Raw genomic sequence first — 21,157 nt, forward strand, 5'->3', positions numbered from 1 at the left:
CAGAGTGCAGCACCAGGTGGTCTGCTAGTAGCCTAATATTAGTCTCAGTGTCTCGAGTTTGTCGTCGCTTTGAATTTGGGCTGCAACAGATCAATTTGGGCACCACAACACAAGGTCTCTTCTTGGCTCGCTAGACAGTCTGAGTGGGCACGGCATGTCTATTGCAAATGCACAGCAGGTGCATATCAGCATCTGCAACGATGATCTCAAAATCTATCGCGCAGACAACCCACCCGCGCGTGACGGCCATCATGCGCGCGTCAGTCTCGATGGACTCTTGAGGAACTGCTGTTCCGTTGGGAAGCCCTTCAAGGAACGCATCATCTCGCTGTATGATGTCTTGGGCCTTGAGTATAAGGACGCTCGGCTCACAATCTCCTATCTGCGGCTTGCAAAGAAGAAGGTGAAGCGGCTAATCGTGGAGGACTTGCCGGAACATGCAGTCGATGCCTTCACGGAGGAAGCCTGGCGTGCTGCCTATCGCAAGACGCAGCCAAGGAAGCGTATCAAGGTCCTACTCAATCCATTTGGCGGTACACGCAAAGCGCGTTCCCTCTGGCAAGACTTCGCCAAGCCCATCTTCGAAGCTGCTCAATACAAGATTGACCTGCAAGAAACCACACATCGCAATCATGCCCATGAGATTGCTGCAGCACTCGATGTGGAGCAGTACGACGTGCTCATGTGTATCTCTGGAGACGGCCTGCCGCATGAAGTATTCAATGGCCTCGCCTCGCGGCCCGATGCGAACAGAGCGCTCAAATTGCCTGTTGCGTTTCTACCGGCCGGTAGTGGCAATGGCTCTGCCAAGTCCATCTATGATACGCACAACGTTGTGGAGTGTGCACTTGCCGTTGTCAAGGGCGTTGAGACACCCATCGACTTGATGAGCATCACTCAGGGACAACGGCGATTTCTCTCGTACTTTTCAGTTTCCTTTGGGGTAATTGCAGATGGAGACTTGGGAACAGAACACATGCGCTGGATGGGCGAAGCGCGTTTCACTGTCGGCGTCTTGCAACGCATCATGACTCGTACAGCCTATCCTTGTACAATCTCACTGGATATTGTGCAAGAGGACAAGAAGGTCATTCGCAAAGAGTATGATACACGACGGGACGTGCATCGGCAAGCAGACAATGACGCAAAAGGCCTGCCGCCGCTCAAATATGGCACCGTCAACGATCCTGTTCCAGCATCTTGGAGGACAGAAGAGCACCCTAAAATGGGCTGCTTCTACGCTGCTCTCATGCCTTACATGTCTTCTGCCGCGTGCATCTTTCCTGCTGCACGGCCGCATAGTGGTGCGATGGATTTATTCAGCATGGAATCGGATCTTCCGTTCTTCAGTGCCCTCTCAACAGTCTCTGCCGTTGACTCGGCAAAGCACTACGACAGCAAGCATGCTTACTACGCCAAGCTGCGTGGCTTTCGGCTCACTCCACACGGTAAGGAAGGCTTCATCTCCATTGATGGCGAGAGCATGCCATGGGAGCCGTTGCAGGCAGAGTTGCACCCCGGCCTAGGCTGTATCATCACCAAGAATGGCGAGTACTATTCGCAGTGGCAGCATTCATGTCATAACGTGGATTAGGAATTTTATAGACATTTTAATGGACAGGTTTTATTCTGAAATGCATGCCTATCAGACTGAAGCAAAGTGCTTTGAGATCTTGCACGAGATAGTAAAAGACACGCAAGCCTTCAGGGTCGTCGCTTTCTTGCACATCTGCAAGTGAACCAATCTTGGCCACCTCAAAGGAGATGTGCTCATTGCCCATGCGTATTTCAAGTTCCTGCTTGCCGTCTCTGTTTCTCGGTGGCCATCTTGCATCATCTTCTTTGAGGATCTCTGAGTCTTTGACGATACGCTTGATTTCTCCAATAACAAGTGCCGAGACGCACATCTCTTTACGGATGAGGGAGTCTGAGCGATAATTGCTATTGTTGGCATACCGCGCAACGCCATTCGCTTTGAAGTCAAATTCTAGGAATTCATGCCCGAAGCGGCCTTGGTGGCCTGCTGTTAGCTTTGGTAGCAGGGAGGTGAGCAGCACGGACCAGCATAGTAGCGTAGATAGAAGGGTTGTTCGAGCACCTCATTGGCTGTGTCTGACATTGCAATGGAGACGCTCAGCTGAGCAGATGGTTTGATATAGAAGCCTGAGTAGCAAGTAGCAGAATAAGAAGCTGAGCTGTGAGCAGTAGCAGGAGCAGAGGGAAGACTAAGTCAATACTTACGCTTGGCAGTGTAGCAGCAACTCTTCGCTAACCCCACTTCCAACGACGTGTCGCGACTCTACGCAGCGACACAACACGCACAAACCAGAAGCAGCAAGGAAGGAGAAGAGCAGAGACATGTCGTCCTGGACGCTGATTGCCCAGCCGGCTTCAGCAGAGTCGCCGTCTGTTGAACAGCTCAAGACGGCACTCGAAAACAAAAGTGATGCAGTCAAGGTCGACACCATGAAGATCATCCTGACGCTCATGTACAATGGCGAGTCGCTCCCTGGTGTCCTCATGCACGTCATTCGCTTTGTGATGCCATGTAAAAGCAAAGCACTCAAAAAACTACTCTACTTGTACTGGGAGGTGTGCCCAAAACTCAATCCAGACGGTAAACTCAAGCAAGAGTACATTCTCGTCATCAATGCCATCCGCAATGACCTGCAGCACCCAAACGAGTATGTGCGGGGTGTTGTGTCGCGCTTTTTGAATAAGCTCAAGGAGCCAGAGTTGCTGGAACCGCTGGTACCCACATGCAGACAAAACCTCGAACACCGTCAAGCGTATGTGAGGAAGAATGCCGTCTTTGCAGTCTACTCCATCTACTCGCATTCAGAGCACCTCATCCCAGATGCACCAGAATTACTCTTCAACTTTTTGGTGGCTGAATCGGACGCGACGTGCAAGCGGAATGCGTTTGTTGCTTTGACCTTGCTCGATCACGACAAGGCGTCCGAGTATGTGGTGGACAACTACGCCAGTATTCTGAGCATGGATGAGCTGATGCAATTGGCCATTATTGACTTTATCCGCAAGGATGCGAGCCTCAACCCAGAAAGCAAGAGCCAGTACCTCAAACTCGTCTCTGAGCTTCTGGAAGTGCAAACCAGCACGGTTGTGTATGAGGCTGCTACTTCATTGACTGCACTGACAACCAACCCTGCTGCCATCCAAGCTTCTGCCTCCAAATTCATCGAGCTGATCCTCAAGGAGTCTGACAACAACGCAAAGCTCATCATGCTGGACAAAGTCGATGCGCTTCGCAAACAAAATGACGGTGTCCTCGGCGATTTCGTCATGGAGTGCCTGCGTGTCTTGTCAACCCCTGACCTCGAGGTGCGGCGGAAGGCCTTGACGCTTGCTATGGACATGACGTCGTCGCGCAATGTTGAGGAAGTTGTTACGATGCTCAAGAAGGAACTTACAAAATCAATGGAGCAGGCCTATGAGAAGAAGGACGAGTATCGGCAGCTCCTCATCTCTGCAGTGCACACCTGTGCCATCAAATTCCCCAAAGTCGCGTCTTCGGTGGTGTATCTGCTCATGGATTTCATCTCAGAGGTGAATGTTGTGACGGCCACGGACATCATCAACTTCATCAAAGAGGTGGTGCAGAAATTTCCCGAGCTACGGCAGTCCATTATCGAACGGCTCCTCCTTACCCTTGCAGAACTCAAGGCAGCGCGTGTGTATCGTGCGGCCTTATGGGTGATTGGCGAGTACTGCGACACGGAAGCTGATATTCGTGCTGCATGGAAACAGATCCGCGCGAGTATTGGTGAGGTGCCCATGTTGGCTGCTGAGCAGCGATTGCTCGACAAGCAAGGAGCACCGGAAGAGGCATCGACTGACCTCGTCACAGGCACATCAAGCAAACCCCGCGTCTTGGCGGATGGCACCTATGCCACTGAATCTGCCATGACGGATGCTGCAAAGGATGCGAGACTCGAAGCCGTCAAGGCGAGTGCCAAGCCACCGATGCGAGAGTTGCTGTTGGAGGGTGAGTACTTTTTGGGTGCCGTGTTGTCGGCTACCTTGGCAAAGCTCGTGATGCGCTATGCGGAAATCTCATCCGACCAGGAGCGAACGAATGCATTGCGCGCTGAAGCCATGCTCATCATGGCGAGTATCATTCGGGTGGGTCAATCACCATTCTCTAAATCACCGATTGATGAAGACTCGATGGATCGTATTCTTGCGTGCCTCAAGTCATTGACTGATTTCCAGCAAGAAAAGGAGATTGAAGGCGCCTTTTTGCAAGACTCGAAAGATGCCTTTACCGCGATTGTGGGTGTTGAGGATTCTCGACGTGCTAAGCGGACTGAAGCAGACAAGGCGAAGGATACAGTACAGCCGGACGATGTCATTTTATTCCGACAATTGGCACACAAGGGTGGCGCTGCGTTGGATGCATTGGATGCCGACATCATGCAGGCTGCCGGACATGACATTGCACTTGAAGATGTCAACTCGAAGCTCAACAAGGTGGTGCAATTGACGGGATACTCCGACCCCATCTATGTCGAAGCCTACGTCACCGTGCATCAATTCGACATTGTACTGGATGTCTTGCTCGTCAATCAAACCGACGAGACGCTCCAGAATCTGAGTGTGGAGTTTGCAACGCTCGGCGATTTGAAAGTAGTGGAGCGGCCCATCTCTCAGAGTCTCGGTGCGCACGCCTTCGCCTCTGTGCAGTCCACCATCAAAGTCTCCTCTGTGGACATGGGTGTCATCTTTGGCAATTGCGTGTATGATGACCCCAAGACCAAGGAGAGCGTGGTGGTGATTCTCAATGATATGAAGACGGATGTCAAGAACTACATCCAACCGGGCTTCATCACGGATGCCGCCTTCCGCACGATGTGGACAGCGTTTGAGTGGGAGAACAAGGTGACCATCACGGAGAACACCATGGCGGAAGCACACGGCACGCTGGTGGCGTTCTTGAAAGCGTTGCAGGAGCGGACGAACATGGCGTGCTTGACGCCCGAGGCTGGCCTCGAGGGGGATTGTGGCTTCTTGAGCGTCAATTTGTATGCCAAGAGTGTCTTTGGTGAAGATGCACTCGCCAACTTGAGTATTGAGAAGCATGGCGATGAACCCATTCAGGGACACATTCGGATTCGTGCTAAATCTCAGGGAATTGCACTGAGTGTGGGTGAGTTGATTAACAAGAACAAAGACCGCTTGATGTAGTCATACAGAATGGTTATGCAGGTGCTATGCTATGCTAGATGCTGTTACAAGTCAAATACGTGGTCAATCAAAGCCATGAAAGGATGAATCGCTGTCGTTGTCGCTATCGACGTCTTTTGAGTGATCACAGTGCTCGTCGTGTTGATGCGCGTCCATGTCATCGTCTGACTCACCTGGTGCTTCATACCCAAAGGCTGCCAACCGCTCATTATCAAAGAAGGACTTGAGGACACGCAAGCGAAGTGTCTTTGTCGGTGAATGGAGGATAATCTTCTCCATGGGCCTCGCGAGTAGTTGAATCGGTACGGCAGCCATGGCCTTTTCCCGTTTCGCATTGTCTGCTGCTTTGCCGTCTTTGCTCAATGGTGGCAATACTTTATCGAGCTCCTCGAGGTAAATGTCAATGATGTGATACTGAATGCCTAGCGGCACTTTGCGATCGGCTGCTGCGAGTGGGCCTTCTTCCAGTAAGACCATATACCCCTCCGTCAGCGGTTGCTCCCACGCAAGCTGCGCACACTTCTTGAATCCTGCCTCAATGAAGCGCCGAAGCAAGGTGTAGAATTTATCTAGACGGAGTGCGTCGAGTGTGGGCCACTCCCGCATCATGGTCTTCCAAAAAGCACTCAGGAAGACCAGGATATTCTGGTACTTGAGACCTTGCACGATCCCCGCGAGCTGGCCTGCGAGCTGCTGCTGCACGAGGACGCGATCAGAGTGCCAGAAGCAGTAGTAGAGGCCCTTCCATAGTTTAAGGAGCTCTAGCTCGGTGAAGGCGCGGTTTGCGGTGAGATACTGGGTGAGACTGGCGACGGCTGCATCGCGCGTCTTGCGTTCATGTGCCGCGAGCTGCTTGATGAAGGGGGTGGACATGCTCGAGACAGTAACTAGTAGCTGGTAAGTAGACTCTGTAAATATAAAGATAGTTCCCACGGTCGTAGCAGTCACCAGAATAATCAACAGGAAAAGTCAGCAGCAGCAACGACCACAAGAGAGCAAGCAAGCAAGTACCAGACATAGCCTAGTCATTCACACCTAGCAGCAGCCATGCGTTCCATCCAGCAAGAAGAGACACTCGAGATCCCCGCAGGAGTCACCGTCGACATCAAGGCCCGCATCATCAAGGTGACGGGCCCCCGCGGCGAGCTCAACAAGAACTTGCAGCACATCTCCATGATCATCCGCAAGGTCTCAGAGACGCAAATCTCCTTCAAGGTCTACCACGGTGACCGAAAGGGAAATGCTTGCTTGCGTACCGTCCGTTCCCTCATCAACAACATGATTACGGGTGTTACAAAGGGATTCCGTTACAAGCTGCGTTACGTCTATGCCCATTTCCCCATCAATGTCAATGTTGTTGAGGACAATGTCGTGGAGATTCGCAACTTTTTGGGTGAAAAGGTCATCCGCAAGGTGCCGATGCTCGAGGGTGTGACGGTCGACTTTTCAAAGAACGTCAAGGATGAGATTGTCCTTGAGGGCAACTCCATTGAGAATGTCTCACAGTCGGCTGCATCGATCCAACAGTCATGTGCCGTCAAGAACAAGGATATCCGAAAGTTCCTCGGTATGTTGAGCGTACTGCATTGAATGATTGCTAACTGAACAGATGGTATCTACGTGTCTGAGCGTGGTGCGATCCAGACCGAGTAAATCTTTGCTCTTCCTCTGCATCCAGCATTTATCGCATCTTCTTTTCTACAAAAGCAGCACTCCTAGCGTCTCTATAGCGCACCCTCTTGTCTGTGAGTTCTCCGGAGCACACAGACAGCCCTGCCGTCAGGTCATGGTTCTCTCTTGTGCATTCACTTGCACTTGACTTGACCGGCAGCTTGACTCTTGCATTGCGAGTATCTAAATGATCGTCCGCAAGAGCTCATCCTTCCTCTCCTCTTCTGTGCATGTCTGATCCGCTCCACTCATTGACTCCATCTATGTGCTTGCTGATGCCTGCTGAGGTCCAAAAGAGAAGACTTGCTGAATAGACTTCCTCTGCCCGGCCCTTCTTCACTTTCGGCCCTCTCGAGCAATATACCTCTTACTCAGCTCTCTCCATTGCTTCTACGCATCCTCTGAGCTCTCTCCCATATCAGATCATGCCCGCGATTCGGCCCTCTGATTGGCTGCCGGCGATTAGAAATCAAATTTGGCAGGCGGCAGGGAAAGAAGCAGTCTTGTCCTGGTGCGCGCAGTGGTCTATTGGTAGAAGTAGATACAGATATATACTAAACAGAAGAGAGCCTCTCTGCTCTCCAAATCTTGTGTCTGGGCCCTCTGTATTGCGCACTGCAGACGTGGTCGGGTCCTCGTGTCGCCTGGTTGAAGCTGCGACCGATTGACTTTCACCTTCCACGCCCCTGAACCACACACCCAAAGGACCCAGGGACGAAGAGAGCAGTAGATCCATCCCGTGTAGGACTCTCCTGACACTCCAAAGCAATCGCAAGTGCAACTTCCGTTCAGGAGACTCGAGCGCACGCATCAGGTACCACGATCTAGGCCCCTAACGTCAAGCACCATCGATAAAAACAGCAAAAGCGCCCATTCCCTACAGATGTCGACGACGACTGCTCCTGTGCGCCAAGAAAGCGCTGCTTCTGAATCATCCAACGCTATGAGCGACGCAGCCGCCTACCAATATGCGCAACTCGCCGCCTCCTTTGGCTTAGATCTCCTACCACAGACTACCACCAATGAGCAGCTATACGGTCAGGCGTATGTGAAGCAGGAGGGTAATGGCAATGAGAGCAGCAGTGGCGATGATCGCACTCAGCACCCAACGGGCGATGGCGCTGAACGTGCGGCGAAACGGACTGCGCTCGGTGATGCTGCTACGACAGATACTACAACAACTGCGTCAGAGAAGAAGAAGCCAGGGAGAAAGCCCATTACAGATCAACCCACCACCAAACGAAAAGCACAGAATCGTGCTGCTCAGCGTGCCTTTAGGGAGCGCAAGGAGAATCACGTCAAGCAGCTCGAAGACCGTATCGCAGAGTTGGAGCAAACAACCTCGACGCAGCAGCAGGAAAACTCATACTTGAAGCAGCAGCTGCAACGGTTCAGGCAGGATGGTGCATCGCATCGTTCGGTAGAGGCTTCACCCTTGCAGCAGACGTTTGATCCTGTGCAATCACGGCCATTCACGTTCAACATGGCAGCCTATCCCTCACCTGCATCAAACACCCGTCGCGAGTCGACAAACTCACAAGCACACGAATCACCGCGTGATTGTCCGGGTCTCTCACCTGGTGTCTCTAGCACAGGCACCTCCCCTCAAACTGTTTCTGAGACGGACTTTTTCAATCCTGCCGCCATGCCACTTTTCGATCGAGACCCCTTGTTGGCACCACGGGAGCCTGCCGTCTTGCCTGTCATGATGGCAGCATCGCCAGAATTGTCCTTTGGCAATCTAGCAACGAGTGCTGATTTGGGATTCTTTAATGGGCAGCAGCAACCACAGAAAGCCCCGTCTGAGGAACCGATGCTCTTTACCGACAAGCACTCCTTTGCACCGTCTGCCATGGCGTACCGCGGTGGCGAGGATTCCTTTGATGCGCTCGACTTGTTTGATGACCAACTCTTGTTTGGCGCAACAGGCGACGTCAACCATTCAGCAGACTTGTTCAATGGCCTTGACGACTTGCCGGACGTGGCTCCCGCTACGGATGTGGCAGCGCAGGAAGGGGGTGTGCTCACTTGCCCGGAAGCCTGGAGCAAGATTGTCTCGCACCCAAAGTTCGAGTCCTTTGATCTCGACCAGCTCTGTGCGGATATGCGCTCCAAGGCTGTATGTTCAGCGAGCAAGACACAACTTCATGCGCAGGATGCTGAATCATCGCTGGATCTCTACCAGAAACGGATGGCATTGCTGGACGGTGCTCTCGAAGCGCATGCCAATCGTTCGCTATAAACGGTCTCCAATTTCATGCCTTTTTAACTTTTCTATATATGCAGCAGCGTCTCCCATCATGTTCATCTCATTGTTCACTCTGCGGCCGTTGCTGTGCTTGTCGCATCTTTTCCGCATAGACCTCTGTGACCACTTTGAGGTTCTGTGCTTTGCTGCCAATGATGCTCTCGAGCTCTTGCAGGTTGCGATCAAGGGCCTGTCGCTTGTCCTTGTAGAAAGCCAATGCCTCTGCCGGGGACTTGCTCAAGTAGTAGCCCGTCCCGATATCCACCGTGACTTGTGCCTCTTCCTCCTCTCCTTCCTCCCCATCATCACTGTCTAGTCCATCTGGGTCTCTTCGCCGTGGCTGCATCGTGAGTAGCCGACCAGGTACATACAAGCTACTCGTCAATGGCACCAACACCTCCTTCTTCACCGCCTTGACTGACACCTGCCGCTTCCCCTCGCCATCCACCTGGAAGCTCTCCATCACAGACTCCGCACACCCTTGGAACTTACCACGCGCACTGCGCAACTGAGCAAAACTCGTTGCAAGGTGATCGAGTTCTGCATCGAGCTGTTTGCGGACTTCTTGCAGTTGTTCGATACTGAGACGCGTCAAGTCGATTTGCGCACCTGGCTGGCCTGCTTCTTGCCGTGCTGCTGCCATTCTCTAGCAATTAGCAATTGAGCGACTTGGCCTCGTCTCAGCTGTCGTCTTGTCGCATTTTGGTTTTTGGCGACGACGACAAAGACAAGAGAAGAGCTGCTCCTTCAGCTATTGTCAGTGCTGCAGCTAGTAGAAAGCATGGCGGCAGAGACACATCGTGCTATGACAACTGCCCTGTTCGGGAATGATCAAGATATCCCATATAATGCTATCGAGGATGCAACGCTACTACCTGCACACACGAGCTATGCCACCACGGCAACTGCTTTTGCACAAGCGAGGAAAGAAGCCGTTGCTTATAAGATCCGCACGGAGTATGGCGAGACACGCACCTTGCCTGCTGCGCTGGGTGCGCGACAAGGAGGTCAATCGAGTCTGCCAGCGAAACGTGCAAAGATCCAAGGAAAGAGTGCAGAAGTCGCTCAACAGCTGATTGAGGAGGTCGCACCGCGTACACAGGCAGAAGACCTTTCTCAGCAATTGGCAATCAGAAGACCAGCTGCAACGAGTCATGACTCACAAACAACGGCACTTGCGCGGCGAGCGGCCGTTGAACAACTCAAACCGACGTGGCATGCACCCTGGAAACTCTCGCGCGTCATTGCCGGCCATGCAGGCTGGGTGCGTTGCGTCTCCTTTGATCCACTCAACCAGTTCTTTGTGACGGGTTCGGCGGATCGCACGATCAAGATTTGGGATCTCGCGAGTGGCACACTACGTCTCTCCTTGACCGGTCACATCTCCACCGTGCGCGGTGTTGCTGTGAGTGCGCGGCATCCGTACTTGTTTAGCTGTGGTGAAGACAAGCAAGTCAAGTGCTGGGATTTGGAATCCAACAAAGTCATTCGACATTACCATGGCCATTTATCCGGCGTATACGCCTTATCGCTGCATCCAACGATCGATGTCCTGGTGACATCCGGTAGAGATGCCGTTGCTCGATGCTGGGATATGCGAACGCGCGAATCGGTGCATGTCCTTGGTGGCCACAAGGCAACAGTGGCAGATGTCCAAACATGTGCCGTAGACCCACAAGTCATTACAGGCTCCCTCGACCATACCGTCAAGTTGTGGGACTTGGCAGCCGGTAAGTGTATGCAAACACTCACACACCATAAACGCTCCATTCGCAGCATCAGTACAAGTCTGACGGAACGCAGTTTCATCTCTGGTGGCGCGGATCGCATGCGGACCTGGACACTGCCTGCAGGGCAACTCCTCAATGTCATGGAAGGACCAGGCTCAGACTTGCCAGGCGGTGGGATTGTCAATACAACCAGTGTTAATGTGGATAATGTCCTATTTGCCGGGTCGGATGACGGATCGCTTGGATTTTACGACTACAAGTCGGGTCATTGCTTTCAAAGCACTCGCAGTGCCGTGCAACCTGGCTCACTCGAGTCGGAGAATGGTCTCTTTTGCAGTGCGTTTGATCGAACGGGTCTACGACTTGTGACGGGTGAAGCAGACAAGACCATCAAGGTCTGGAAGCAAGATGATACAGCAACACCGGATACACATCCTCTACAATGGACGCCATCGCTACAACGTCGTAAATTCTAATGTCTGTATCATTATGGTCTAAGGCCTCCGATTGCCAGCTCACCCACCTGTTTTTCATTTGTACTGCTTGAACTCCCAAGGCTGCCTGTTCCGCCGCGTTTGTGCTTGAGCGTGCCAAAGGACGCTCTTGGTCTGCTGACTGACAGTGTGTTGCGACTCGAAGCATGGACTTCGAGCTCGAGTGGCAAACATCCCGTTGCGTCTTCATCAGGCAGTCCGGGGGTGGACGGGGTTGACCGCCCAGAAGCAGAAAAGGCAGTGAGCGGCAAGGGCAATGATCTCAAGGACGCACTACTCAGCTGCCTGCCATGCACGCGCGTCCCTGCATGGAGTTGCATGAGTTTTTCTTCATACTTTCGCGTCTCATGCGTCAGCCGTTGTCTCAACGATCGCGATACCTGACGCAAGGCATCCCGTTGCGCTTCCGTATCCCTCACACGCTGCAAGAGGTCCTCCGCTGGGATTTGCGCAGCAAGTTGTGTACGCAATGCTGCATTTTCTTGCTTGAGCACGTCCGACTCGAGTGCGGCTGTTGCTTCTCGCAGTTGTTCCCGTAGCGCTGTATTCTCTAGCTCCACATCCAACCGTCGCCGTTGCTCTAGTGCCAGGGCCGCTGTTTTTTCCTCGACTTGCTCAGCCAACTGCAGCGTTCGCTCCTCATAGGCATCAATGGCAAGCCGAACACTCTCAAGGATACTTGAAAAGTAGGCTTCCCCAGTCTCACCACAGTCAGATGGCAGCATCACGGTGCATAGCCGTGTGACTTCCTCCTCCACAGCAGCAAGTCTATCTTCAGCGAGATGTCTCCGTCTGCGTTCTTCTTGTAATTGCTGCTCTGTGGATTGCGCAAGGGTCTGTTGCTCTGTTGCAAGACCACGCTGCAAGTCATCGAGGTGCGACTCGCCCGCTGCAAAATAGTGAAACGCCGCTTCCGTTGTGGGCGTCGTCACGGGTGTCTCTTCCGTTTGTGAGAGGGCTTTACGCCATTTAAACAGGGCAGGGAGTGTGAAACTACTACTTTTGAAGAGTGTCGTTGTTCCTGCTGGTGGACTGCCCGTCATGCTACCAAGACTCGTGCTGGTATAGGAGCTCAAATCGCTCCCGGACCGACTCATACCGTGTGTCACATGTGCATGCAAACCACTCACCGCTTTACGGTGCTGTTCAGGCGTCGGCGCCGGTGTTGGGGGTTGTTGCAGCGTCGGCCGATGTTGCAGACGCGCTAGTTCGTGTAGCGTTGGATCCATGTCTGGTTGTACGCGCGCTGTGGGTTTCAAGACAACGTCGCGCTGCATGGGCGAGTCTGGGAGGTGCGGGTGTCTATCCAAGTCGCGTATCAAAAAGGCCGGTGTTCCGAGTGTTGCCATGTGTACAGCGTTGTCAGGCAATGACGAGAACAAAGAAGGATAGAGCGTTGCGCTTGCAAAGAAGCAGAGACCAGGACGGTAGGATAAAGATAGAGAGACGATGATCTGTCCGTGCGCCGCCTTGACCCTGGCTAGGAGACGCGGCGCATGAGTGAGGAGGTCTCGAGTCGTGGTGTCGCGTCCAAACTCAAATTTGGGAAGCAAGGGGCAGCATAGTACATGGACTAGCTGGTAGTAGCTACATGGACTAGGTCTACGGCTAGTCCACAATCACAGACCACGGGTGACCAGGCTCATCGCCATACTGGATCCCAGTGATCCATCCCAGCATCTGCTCAGCAATCGCCCCAGCTTCCTTACCTGCCTGCAACGGCACATCAATATCCGTGCCCATGTAATGGATCTTCTTGACTGGCGCCGTCACCACCGCAGTCCCTGCACCAAAGGCCTCCATGAGCCTGCCTTCCTTGGCCGCCTGCATCACCTGTGGCATCGTAAATAGCGCTTCTGTGACTTTATAGTCAGGCAAGCGTTCCCGAGCAAGCGCCAAGATGGAGTCTCGCGTGACACCGGCCAAGATGGTCCCATCCAACGGTGCAGTAATGATTTCCTTGTCGCCTTGTTCATTCACCCACACAATGAACAAGTTGGACGTACCTACTTCGCCGACATTGTGTTCAGCGCCATTCAACCACAGGTTTTGCTCATACCCGCGTGCAGCAACGGCTGCTTGAGCCGTCACACCCGGTGCGTAATTTGCACCGAGCTTTGCATCACCGAAACCACCGGGCCACGCACGGACTTGGTCACTGGTGGCCCACAAGGAGATAGCCTTGAAGCCAGACGGGTAGTATGGGCCGACGGGTGAGGCAATGACGAAAATCATGGCAGACCCAACTGGACCAATGCCCAGCGTCTTTTGCGTGCCGATAAAGGTTGGACGAATGTAGAGGGAGTAGCCTTGTCCCTCTGGGATCCAGTCATGATCCACTTTGAGGAATTCCTTGATGGCAGCAATCAATTGATCGCCCTCAAAGTCAGGCAAAGCAATGCGTGCGCCTGAACGACGCAGACGGGCCATATTCATATCTGGACGAAAGAGTCGCACTTTGCCGGCTTTGTCCTTGTAGGCCTTCATGCCTTCAAAGCATTCAAAGCCATAGTGAAAGACACAGGTAGCAGGATCCAGCGATAGGTTTTGGTAAGGTGTGATGCGTGGTGCTGACCAGCCTGTTGCGGCATCCCACTCACACGATAGCATGTGGTCTGTGAAGGTATGCCCAAACTTGAGGGTTGTCTTGTCGACTTTTGCCTTTGGGGATTGTGAGAGCTCTGTGGTGAGGCTTGCAGCATTGAGGGAGGCCATGGTGCGTTGGTGCTGGGCGATGCGGACCATGCCTGCTCTAGCTGTTGGTGAAGCGCGAAGAAGGCCCCTGAGCATCTTTTCTGATGTTGAGCTTGAGAAGTGTTTGAGACGCGGATGGGCCGAGGGTCAGAGCGACGAGGGCTCTGGCTAGTAGCTATACAGATGAGAGAGGGGCTATGAGCAGCAGTAGCAGCAGCAGTAGTAGACAGAAGCAGAACAGCACGAGCAGCAGGAGAGGAAGGCCCCGTCTCTTCTTTGCTCGTCGTCGTCGTCGTGATCTAATCTGATGCGCAGAGCAGTCACGCCTACGCCAGGTCAGAAATGAAGCAGCAGACAGGATAGACAGAGCATTGCAGCCCAGGCCCTTCTATCCTCCTCTTCCTCCATGCTGCATCTCCTTGTCTCCCTCTGCAAAGGCCCGTTCTCTCCATGCGCAGTCACACTTTGTCACATGCTCCGTCATTGCCCTCACTGAGTCTTCACCACACACACAAGACCAGCCAACTCCTCCCATATCCATCATGTCCTTCCAGGAAAAGTTCACCCACCAAGTCAGTGCACTCGACAAGCACCTCTCCTCCTTCCCCCAGCTCAATCGGTATCCACTGCTTGTGTATATATTCCAATTTCAACTAACAAATTTCAGCCTTGAGCAGCAAGCAGGCATCCCTAAGGTCTATGCTGTCGGCGCAGCAGCTGCCGTCTATGTCTTTTTTGTCTTGTAAGCTCATCTTGTTTTAAACGCACAATAGAAAACATGGCTCATCAATTAGCATGAACTGGGGTGGTCAGCTCCTCTCCAATTTGGCTGGCGTCGCGCTCCCTACCTACTACTCTCTGATTGCTATTGAATCGGCCGGTGGTAAGGATGATACCAAGATGCTCACGTACTGGGTCGTCTATGGTATCTTGACTGTTGTTGAGTACTGGTCCAACACGATTCTCTACTGGGTCCCCTTCTATTTTCTGCTCAAGACCGTCTTCCTCCTTTGGCTCGTCATGCCACAGACTGAAGGCGCAGTCCTCGTCTACCACAAAGTAGTGAGGCCAGCAACCATCAAGTACACGAAATCGTCTGCCGTCCCCGCTGAAGCTAAGCCTCATGGACTTTAAGCCAGCAGCAGGGTAATCAGCCGTATTGAATGACGATTTCTCGAATATGCGAGAGGATGACAGGGAGGCCCATATGCCAGAGACAGAGGTGATGCCTTGACGGACTAGACCTCAGCCCTCTCCTCACCATACAAAGTACTTCTGCTCTTTTTAGCTCTGTCTTTAGCTGCCGTACGTATCGACATCATGATCAGGCCTCTTCCTATACCTCTGCCTGGTCTACTATTCCTGATGATGCTGCTCAAATCTTGGCGCGACCCAAATCAAACCGCACGAAAACACCACGACCAGCAGGGTGAATCCTAGATTGCAGGAGGACAGACGGGCATGCAGCGGCCGAGTTAGCATCATAAGAGGCGAAGAAAAGGGCAAGCGGGACAAGAGACATCATCCATGTCAGGCTGGAACTTCCTCAATAAAGCAGAAACATTTCTCGACCGCGTCCTAGATGATCAAAAGGAAAACAAAGAGGGCGGTCCAGCTGCTGTGCAGTCGCCTGGTAACACAATCCATGTGATAGCACCGGCAAGTCCTGCTGCAGGGAAAGGGGAGAGCGCAGGTGGCAGGTTATCCCTACAAGAGAGACTTGCGCGCGCTGCTGCTTCTTCAAAGACAGGATCGCCTGTTCCTATTGCAACGCCTGTTGCTCAACAACCTGCACTTGTTGCTGCGGCAGAAATTGTTGTACCTGCGAAGCAAGAGGAGGTTGCATTGACGGAGAACCAGCAGTCTCCCATCTTCCCTACAAATCGACCAGACACCGTCGATGCCGCACCGCAGACAGCAGCGATGCACGCAGAACCCCGAACATCTCTTCAATCAACAAGAGATGCTCCTCTGTCTGTACGTGCGTCTCTCGAGTCTACACGACCCTCGACAGACCTTGGCACATCATCGTTGTCCATGGCAGAGCTACAAGCGAATGAAGCGCGGCGTGTTCAAGAAGTCACGCAAGCAGCTGAACGTATTTCTGCACTTGAAGCAAAATTACGCTACTATACAGCTGAAGAACTCCAAACGTCACGATCGGTGCTGAGTGCAGGGGATACCTCGGCGATGCAACGAAAACTCGCAGAGCGAGAAGAAAAGATTGCCTTGCTCGTGCAGGAAGGCGATCTCTTGGCGAAACGAGAGGGACAACATCAAGAAACCATTCGCAAGCTCCGTGCACGCATGCAGGAACTTGAGAAGCTCATTGCCGTTTCCTTGAAGGCAGTGGAAAAGGCGGAAGGCGATGTTGCCAAGTGGAAGCAAGAACACAAAACCATTGGTGAAGTCTCGAAGCGCCAAGCCGACAAGATTCGTCAGTTGTCTGCCTTGGAGACTGAAGCGGATGCCTTGCGGAAGCTGAAAACCGCACACGTCTCGCAGATTGGTGAACTGAAACGACAACTGGCAGATGAACATGCATTGAATGTCGCAAATGCGAGTCTTGCACAACAACTACAAGCGGAAAAGAGCAAGACGGATGCGTTGCAAAAAAGGGTGGGTGTACTACTCACTGAAGCGAAAGAACAAGCCGACGAACAAGACGCAGAGCTCGCTGCACTCCAAGCGAAATACGACCGTCTTGACGAACGTATTAAGCAAGTAGAATCGGAGCGCAAGTCGGAAGTCTTTCGTCTCGAGAGCCAAGTTGAGTCACTGCTTGCACAAGTCGAAGAATCTAGTGCCGGTGTCGCTGAGCATGCGCAGACAAAATTGCTCCGGCAGATGGAGAATCTACAAACGCAACACAGTATCGCCGTGCAGAATTGGTCGCGCATTGAAGAGAGCTTACTTGCCCGTGTGGCTGCTGCTGAAGGCGAACGCGATCGCCTCGAAGAAGCGGAAGCGGCACTGAAGACTCGACTGAGGGAGCAAGCGTCGCGCATGAAGCAGATTGAGGAAGACGCAAGCACCGTTCAAGGCCAGCTCAAGCGTGCCGGTGCAGCACAGGAAGAGTGGAAGGAGCGCACGATGCAGCTGCAAGCCAAATTAGACGACGTTGTGCAGACACTAGAAACGGAGCGTTCGAGGTCGCGCAAGGCACAGGTGGATGTCGAGGCACAGATTGAGACGCGTGTACAGGAGCGTCTTGAATCAGAACGCAGCGCGTACGAGTCAAGTATGGCAGCCTACCTCCCACCACAATCCAACGGACAACGTTCGCCAGAACTCACTATGCGTGGCTTTACAGAATCGCCCGGCAGTCTACAATTACGGACGGCTACGCGTCCTGGGTTGGGATCAGCGCGGCGGTCGTCGTCACAAGTGCTCACGCCAGTACCGAAAAGGCGCATGTCACAGAACCAGTTGGGCGATATGGATGGTATGCGGTCGCCACCTAGCCAGCAGGATGAGCATGGGCCCCTGCACAGCGAGTCCACTACAACACTTCTCACGCTTTCTGAAGCACCGGCCTCCCGTGCATTGAGTATCGCAACAAGCACGGCGGGACCTGGTCTCGGCATGATGGAGCGTATCTCTGCTAATGCGCGCAAACTGGAAATGGACTTGAGTATGTGTCGTGAGGATCTCGCACGAATGACGCAGCAGCGGGATGAAGCGCGTCAGGCATGTGTCGACTTGGATGCAGCAGCAACGGAAAGAGGAGCACTCCAAGAGGCGCTGCAGCGTGTGGGAACCGAGCATGCTGCACTCACAACCAAGTTTGAAGCGACGCTCGAGCTGCTTGGTGAGCAGACGGAGGAGAATGAGCAGCTACGAGAGGATATTGCGGATATGAAACAGGCGTATCGCGATACTTTGGAGAAGCAATTCGGCCAGTAGACATGGTACATATTTTGGTAGCAGCCTACGTACTGATCTATTTTTTGAAGACCTGCTTGAAATGTGATGCGCAGCAGCTGCTTCGTGGGGACCAGATGCTTGAGCCCCGACCAGATGCCTCAGCAGATCGCAGCTCTCAGCACGTCAGCTTCGGCTCTCTCGAAGTCGACAAGGTCTTCGGCAACGATACTGCTGCAAAGTGGTCAATTCATGCCATATATGCAGCAATGGTCCCAAGCTTGTGCTTTGCAATGCGTTCAAGTTGGCCATCGCCTTCTCCCACAACTTACCCGCTCGAGACGGCAGATAACACTGTCGATGCCATGCATGCTGTAGAGACATGACATACGACATACAACTATGTCTCAAGCACAAGCCGTACGTATTCGCATTTTGACACTTAATAGCTGCCCAGTAGGCTCTAGCTCCATGGGTGACCTTTCAGATGGCTTTACTCCTGCCTGCGTTGCAGGGGCCTTGCGATTGCGCATTCTGCGGCTCAGCATGCCATTTATTGATGAAATTCTAGACTACAGAGCACAGGACGAGGGCGCTATCCCCGCAAATCGCAGTGACGTCTAATGGCATCATGGACCTTGTCCACTGTCCAGGTCGTAGCGACCATTCCATCAACATGCTACCTGTCACAGTTCTGTGGCGATGTGGTCCATGTGACGCTCGGGTGAGTGCTTCACAGATCTCCATGCATCCGCACTCCTTCCGCATCGAGGCCATCGAATGCTATGCAGACGCTGAGTATCGGTGCCTGTGTCCGATGTCGCCATAGGATGTCCGAGTGCAGGATGCCTGCCGACTGGCTCTTTGCCACATTCGACAGCATGGACTGCTGATGGAAGATGCATCATGCATCACCTGGTCATGCTGCATTGCTGAGTAAATGCTGACCGCGGGTAAGAAACGTGGATGTCTGCTGCTGGTCATTTCGGTGGAATTGTACTTCCGCACTCCGGGCGGCGATGTCGATCACAAATCCGGGGACAGCCAATCGTATTTCCTTCCCAGAGTTTGCCATGAACTTTGTTTCAATTAGACTTTTTGACGTGACAGCGGCTCTGACTGCAGCTGACTGCAGCTGACTCTGGGCTGAGTCAAGTATACTCCATGCCACACCTGGAGGACCTTGAGCCAATCACTTCTGCCAGCTTGACTGACTGACCATGGATCGATTTCACAGCAATTCCACGATTAGCATCCGGTACGCGCGGATGAATGCGGGCTGGGCTGCCTTCACTTCAAATTCCTGAGGGCCATGGTCAAGTGATCGGCAGTCAGTCTGCAACGTTGCTCGCTGCCCTGGCACAGACAGCGATGTTACGGAGCTGTACATGTCAAGTACAGAGGATTGTGATAGAGTATGTGGCGATGCTCAACTTCTAGAGCCTTCAGCAGTGATGGTCAAGGACAGTGTATTGTACAGCATGAACTGCTCCTGTAGCTGGGCTGACTGGCGGATGGTTAGAGTTGACAGTGACACGCTAGAACTTCCTGAATTTTTCTTTTTCCGCAGCTGCAGATCTGTGCGCCACAGACGCCCCAGGGGCAGCGAAACCTCAACACCACAACGAGCCAGGCAGACAAGAACGTGAGCTGTCGACGATCTCTAAAACTGAATGGCTCTCATATCTTCCCGATGACTGTGCTCTGATGTGGCGTGCTAGTGTGGGGATTCTCCTCTCATCGTCTATATAAAGCTGCTCTTCCTCCCACTCTTGCTCAACACAGCTCAAGATGGTTTCTACACTGGTCCTATCTTCAGTGCTCCTGCAGTCCATTGCAGTCAATGCTTTCCCAAACATGGCCAAGCGCATGGCAGAAGGTGCCGAGAAGCGCCAGGCAGTTCCTCAAATTGTACCCTTCCCAGAGTACCCTGGTCTGCCAGGACACGCACTCTTCAACCAATTCTCGGAATCCCAACTCGTTTCGACCACCGGAGAACACGCCTTCATTGCGCCTGGACCTGGCGACATCCGAGGACCTTGCCCTGGTCTCAATGCTGCCGCAAATCACGGATACCTTCCCCGCGACGGTATTGCAACATTCGCAACATTGAACACCGGTCTTTGGGAGGCATTCGGCCTTGACCAGACTGCGACTCAGGTTCTCCAGCAAACTACTACTTTCTTCGATGGTGACCCTCTCAGCCAAAAGTGGTCAATTGGTTACTACTCGGACAAGGTCTCTGCCCTCGGTCCTCTCTCGGGCCTTCTTGGCAAGCCCACTGGTATTTGCAACTACGGTCACTTGAAGTCTGAGGGTGACGCTTCCATCACACGTGGAGACTTCCTGGCGCCGGAAGACAACTCCAACTGTGCTTCTTACCCAAAGTTCTTCCAGGAGTTGCTCGACCTCGCCAAGGAGCGTACCGGCGGACCCATCACCTCTCCAGTTCTTGCTGAGCACCAGCACAACCGCAAGTTGCACTCTATTGCAACCAACCCCAACTATTTTGCACCTGCCTTTGCCGGAGTAGCCTTCACGCCTGCAGCGCACCACTTTGTCTTCCAGCTTATGGCCAACCACTCTGCCGAGTACCCTCGTGGTATTCTCACACCCGAGACTCTCATGACATTCTTCTCATACGAGCGCGATGCGAACGGTGAGCTCAAGTACACCTACGGACACGACCGAATCCCAGACAACTGGTACCGTCGTTCGCACCTTGACCCATGGACCATGCCTGACATTCTTACGGCTGTTGCTCAGCAGTGTGCCGCATACCCTTCGACATGTCAGGTGGGTGGAAACACAGGTAAGGTCAACAGCTTTGTGGGTGTCGACCTCGGTGACATCTCTGGTGGTCTGATGAATGCTCAGAGCTTCACCGACCCCGCCATCCTCGGTTGTTTCTTGTCGCAAAACATCCAGGCAGAGGCTCCTTCCTCGCTGGAGAACGTGTTTGGTGGCGCTCAGCTCTTGCTCGCAAAATCCAAGATTTTGACAACCCTCGTGCCTGCCCTTGCAGCACTCGGTACATGCCCCAACTTGCCAGCTGGTAAGAGTGTCAGCCAGTATGGCGCGCAATTCCCTGGTGCCAAGGTACAGAACTCTGGTCCTCGTACTGGTCCTTACGCATGAGCGTTATGAACTCCCTTATGTAGTTGTACATAGACAACACCTTTTGCATCACCCATTCTCCTTAAGGCAGTGATCCTTGAAAACCATCTGATCAAGCAACTTCCTCACCTCGC

General features: G+C 53.0%; 13 protein-coding genes across 13 annotated transcripts; 8 read left to right on the top strand and 5 right to left on the bottom strand.

The window, feature by feature from the left end:
- Positions 1-154: 154 nt before the first annotated feature.
- Positions 155-1,594, top strand: BCR37DRAFT_403756 (ATP-NAD kinase-like domain-containing protein; the record flags this gene model as incomplete). Its single annotated transcript, XM_040872030.1, has 2 exons — positions 155-403; positions 425-1,594. 2 exons carry the CDS (start codon positions 155-157, stop codon positions 1,592-1,594), a joined length of 1,419 nt encoding a protein of 472 aa, XP_040722297.1.
- Positions 1,595-1,624: 30 nt separating this feature from the next.
- BCR37DRAFT_401096 (Mago nashi protein) lies at positions 1,625-2,244 on the bottom strand (the record flags this gene model as incomplete). Its single annotated transcript, XM_040871825.1, has 3 exons — positions 2,062-2,244; positions 1,680-2,020; positions 1,625-1,642 (listed from the first exon to the last, which is right to left on the bottom strand). Exons 1-3 carry the CDS (start codon positions 2,117-2,119, stop codon positions 1,625-1,627), a joined length of 417 nt encoding a protein of 138 aa, XP_040722298.1. The 5' UTR covers positions 2,120-2,244.
- Positions 2,245-2,290: 46 nt separating this feature from the next.
- On the top strand, positions 2,291-5,280 carry BCR37DRAFT_384052 (adaptin N terminal region-domain-containing protein). The gene has a single exon (XM_040870156.1). It carries the CDS (start codon positions 2,359-2,361, stop codon positions 5,203-5,205), a length of 2,847 nt encoding a protein of 948 aa, XP_040722299.1. The 5' UTR covers positions 2,291-2,358; the 3' UTR covers positions 5,206-5,280.
- Positions 5,237-6,138, bottom strand: BCR37DRAFT_174259 (uncharacterized protein). The gene has a single exon (XM_040866276.1). The coding sequence runs from the start codon at positions 6,076-6,078 to the stop codon at positions 5,269-5,271; it is 810 nt and encodes a 269-aa protein (XP_040722300.1). The 5' UTR covers positions 6,079-6,138; the 3' UTR covers positions 5,237-5,268.
- A 52-nt stretch (positions 6,139-6,190) lies between these two features.
- On the top strand, positions 6,191-7,162 carry BCR37DRAFT_384054 (60S ribosomal protein L9). Its single transcript, XM_040870157.1, has 2 exons — positions 6,191-6,772; positions 6,815-7,162. The coding sequence occupies exons 1-2, from the start codon at positions 6,253-6,255 to the stop codon at positions 6,856-6,858; spliced, it is 564 nt and encodes a 187-aa protein (XP_040722301.1). The 5' UTR covers positions 6,191-6,252; the 3' UTR covers positions 6,859-7,162.
- A 657-nt stretch (positions 7,163-7,819) lies between these two features.
- BCR37DRAFT_395529 (uncharacterized protein) lies at positions 7,820-9,118 on the top strand (the record flags this gene model as incomplete). Its single annotated transcript, XM_040871637.1, has 1 exon — positions 7,820-9,118. The coding sequence occupies one exon, from the start codon at positions 7,820-7,822 to the stop codon at positions 9,116-9,118; it is 1,299 nt and encodes a 432-aa protein (XP_040722302.1).
- A 67-nt stretch (positions 9,119-9,185) lies between these two features.
- BCR37DRAFT_352209 (c-myc binding protein) lies at positions 9,186-9,767 on the bottom strand (the record flags this gene model as incomplete). The annotated part of the gene is made up of 2 exons (XM_040868112.1): positions 9,186-9,415; positions 9,485-9,767. 2 exons carry the CDS (start codon positions 9,765-9,767, stop codon positions 9,186-9,188), a joined length of 513 nt encoding a protein of 170 aa, XP_040722303.1.
- Positions 9,768-9,929: 162 nt separating this feature from the next.
- BCR37DRAFT_403760 (WD40-repeat-containing domain protein) lies at positions 9,930-11,330 on the top strand (the record flags this gene model as incomplete). The annotated part of the gene is made up of 1 exon (XM_040872031.1): positions 9,930-11,330. The coding sequence occupies one exon, from the start codon at positions 9,930-9,932 to the stop codon at positions 11,328-11,330; it is 1,401 nt and encodes a 466-aa protein (XP_040722304.1).
- A 54-nt stretch (positions 11,331-11,384) lies between these two features.
- BCR37DRAFT_395532 (uncharacterized protein) lies at positions 11,385-12,697 on the bottom strand (the record flags this gene model as incomplete). Its single annotated transcript, XM_040871638.1, has 2 exons — positions 11,385-11,462; positions 11,501-12,697. 2 exons carry the CDS (start codon positions 12,695-12,697, stop codon positions 11,385-11,387), a joined length of 1,275 nt encoding a protein of 424 aa, XP_040722305.1.
- Positions 12,698-12,956: 259 nt separating this feature from the next.
- On the bottom strand, positions 12,957-14,063 carry BCR37DRAFT_352203 (branched-chain-amino-acid aminotransferase; the record flags this gene model as incomplete). The annotated part of the gene is made up of 1 exon (XM_040868111.1): positions 12,957-14,063. One exon carries the CDS (start codon positions 14,061-14,063, stop codon positions 12,957-12,959), a length of 1,107 nt encoding a protein of 368 aa, XP_040722306.1.
- A 483-nt stretch (positions 14,064-14,546) lies between these two features.
- On the top strand, positions 14,547-15,375 carry BCR37DRAFT_384060 (TB2/DP1, HVA22 family-domain-containing protein). Its single transcript, XM_040870158.1, has 3 exons — positions 14,547-14,661; positions 14,710-14,784; positions 14,837-15,375. Exons 1-3 carry the CDS (start codon positions 14,585-14,587, stop codon positions 15,174-15,176), a joined length of 492 nt encoding a protein of 163 aa, XP_040722307.1. The 5' UTR covers positions 14,547-14,584; the 3' UTR covers positions 15,177-15,375.
- Positions 15,376-15,569: 194 nt separating this feature from the next.
- Positions 15,570-17,948, top strand: BCR37DRAFT_415728 (TATA element modulatory factor 1 TATA binding-domain-containing protein; the record flags this gene model as incomplete). The annotated part of the gene is made up of 1 exon (XM_040872285.1): positions 15,570-17,948. One exon carries the CDS (start codon positions 15,570-15,572, stop codon positions 17,946-17,948), a length of 2,379 nt encoding a protein of 792 aa, XP_040722308.1.
- A 1,586-nt stretch (positions 17,949-19,534) lies between these two features.
- Positions 19,535-21,084, top strand: BCR37DRAFT_384063 (uncharacterized protein). The gene has a single exon (XM_040870159.1). It carries the CDS (start codon positions 19,698-19,700, stop codon positions 21,042-21,044), a length of 1,347 nt encoding a protein of 448 aa, XP_040722309.1. The 5' UTR covers positions 19,535-19,697; the 3' UTR covers positions 21,045-21,084.
- The last annotated feature ends 73 nt before the right edge of the window (positions 21,085-21,157 follow it).

This window comes from Protomyces lactucae-debilis (genome assembly GCF_002105105.1).
Source record: "Protomyces lactucae-debilis strain 12-1054 chromosome Unknown BCR37scaffold_26, whole genome shotgun sequence".
Lineage (NCBI taxonomy): Eukaryota > Fungi > Ascomycota > Taphrinomycetes > Taphrinales > Protomycetaceae > Protomyces > Protomyces lactucae-debilis.

Coding starts and splice junctions, on each gene's coding strand:
- BCR37DRAFT_384052 (XM_040870156.1), top strand. CDS start 2,359: ATGTCGTCCTGGACGCTGATTGCCCAGCCGGCTTCAGCAGAGTCGCCG.
- BCR37DRAFT_174259 (XM_040866276.1), bottom strand. CDS start 6,078: ATGTCCACCCCCTTCATCAAGCAGCTCGCGGCACATGAACGCAAGACG.
- BCR37DRAFT_384060 (XM_040870158.1), top strand. CDS start 14,585: ATGTCCTTCCAGGAAAAGTTCACCCACCAAGTCAGTGCACTCGACAAG. Junction 14,662..14,709: donor TCCTTCCCCCAGCTCAATCG/GTATCCACTGCT, acceptor AACAAATTTCAG/CCTTGAGCAGCAAGCAGGCA. Junction 14,785..14,836: donor GTCTATGTCTTTTTTGTCTT/GTAAGCTCATCT, acceptor CTCATCAATTAG/CATGAACTGGGGTGGTCAGC.
- BCR37DRAFT_384054 (XM_040870157.1), top strand. CDS start 6,253: ATGCGTTCCATCCAGCAAGAAGAGACACTCGAGATCCCCGCAGGAGTC. Junction 6,773..6,814: donor GGATATCCGAAAGTTCCTCG/GTATGTTGAGCG, acceptor CTAACTGAACAG/ATGGTATCTACGTGTCTGAG.
- BCR37DRAFT_384063 (XM_040870159.1), top strand. CDS start 19,698: ATGGTTTCTACACTGGTCCTATCTTCAGTGCTCCTGCAGTCCATTGCA.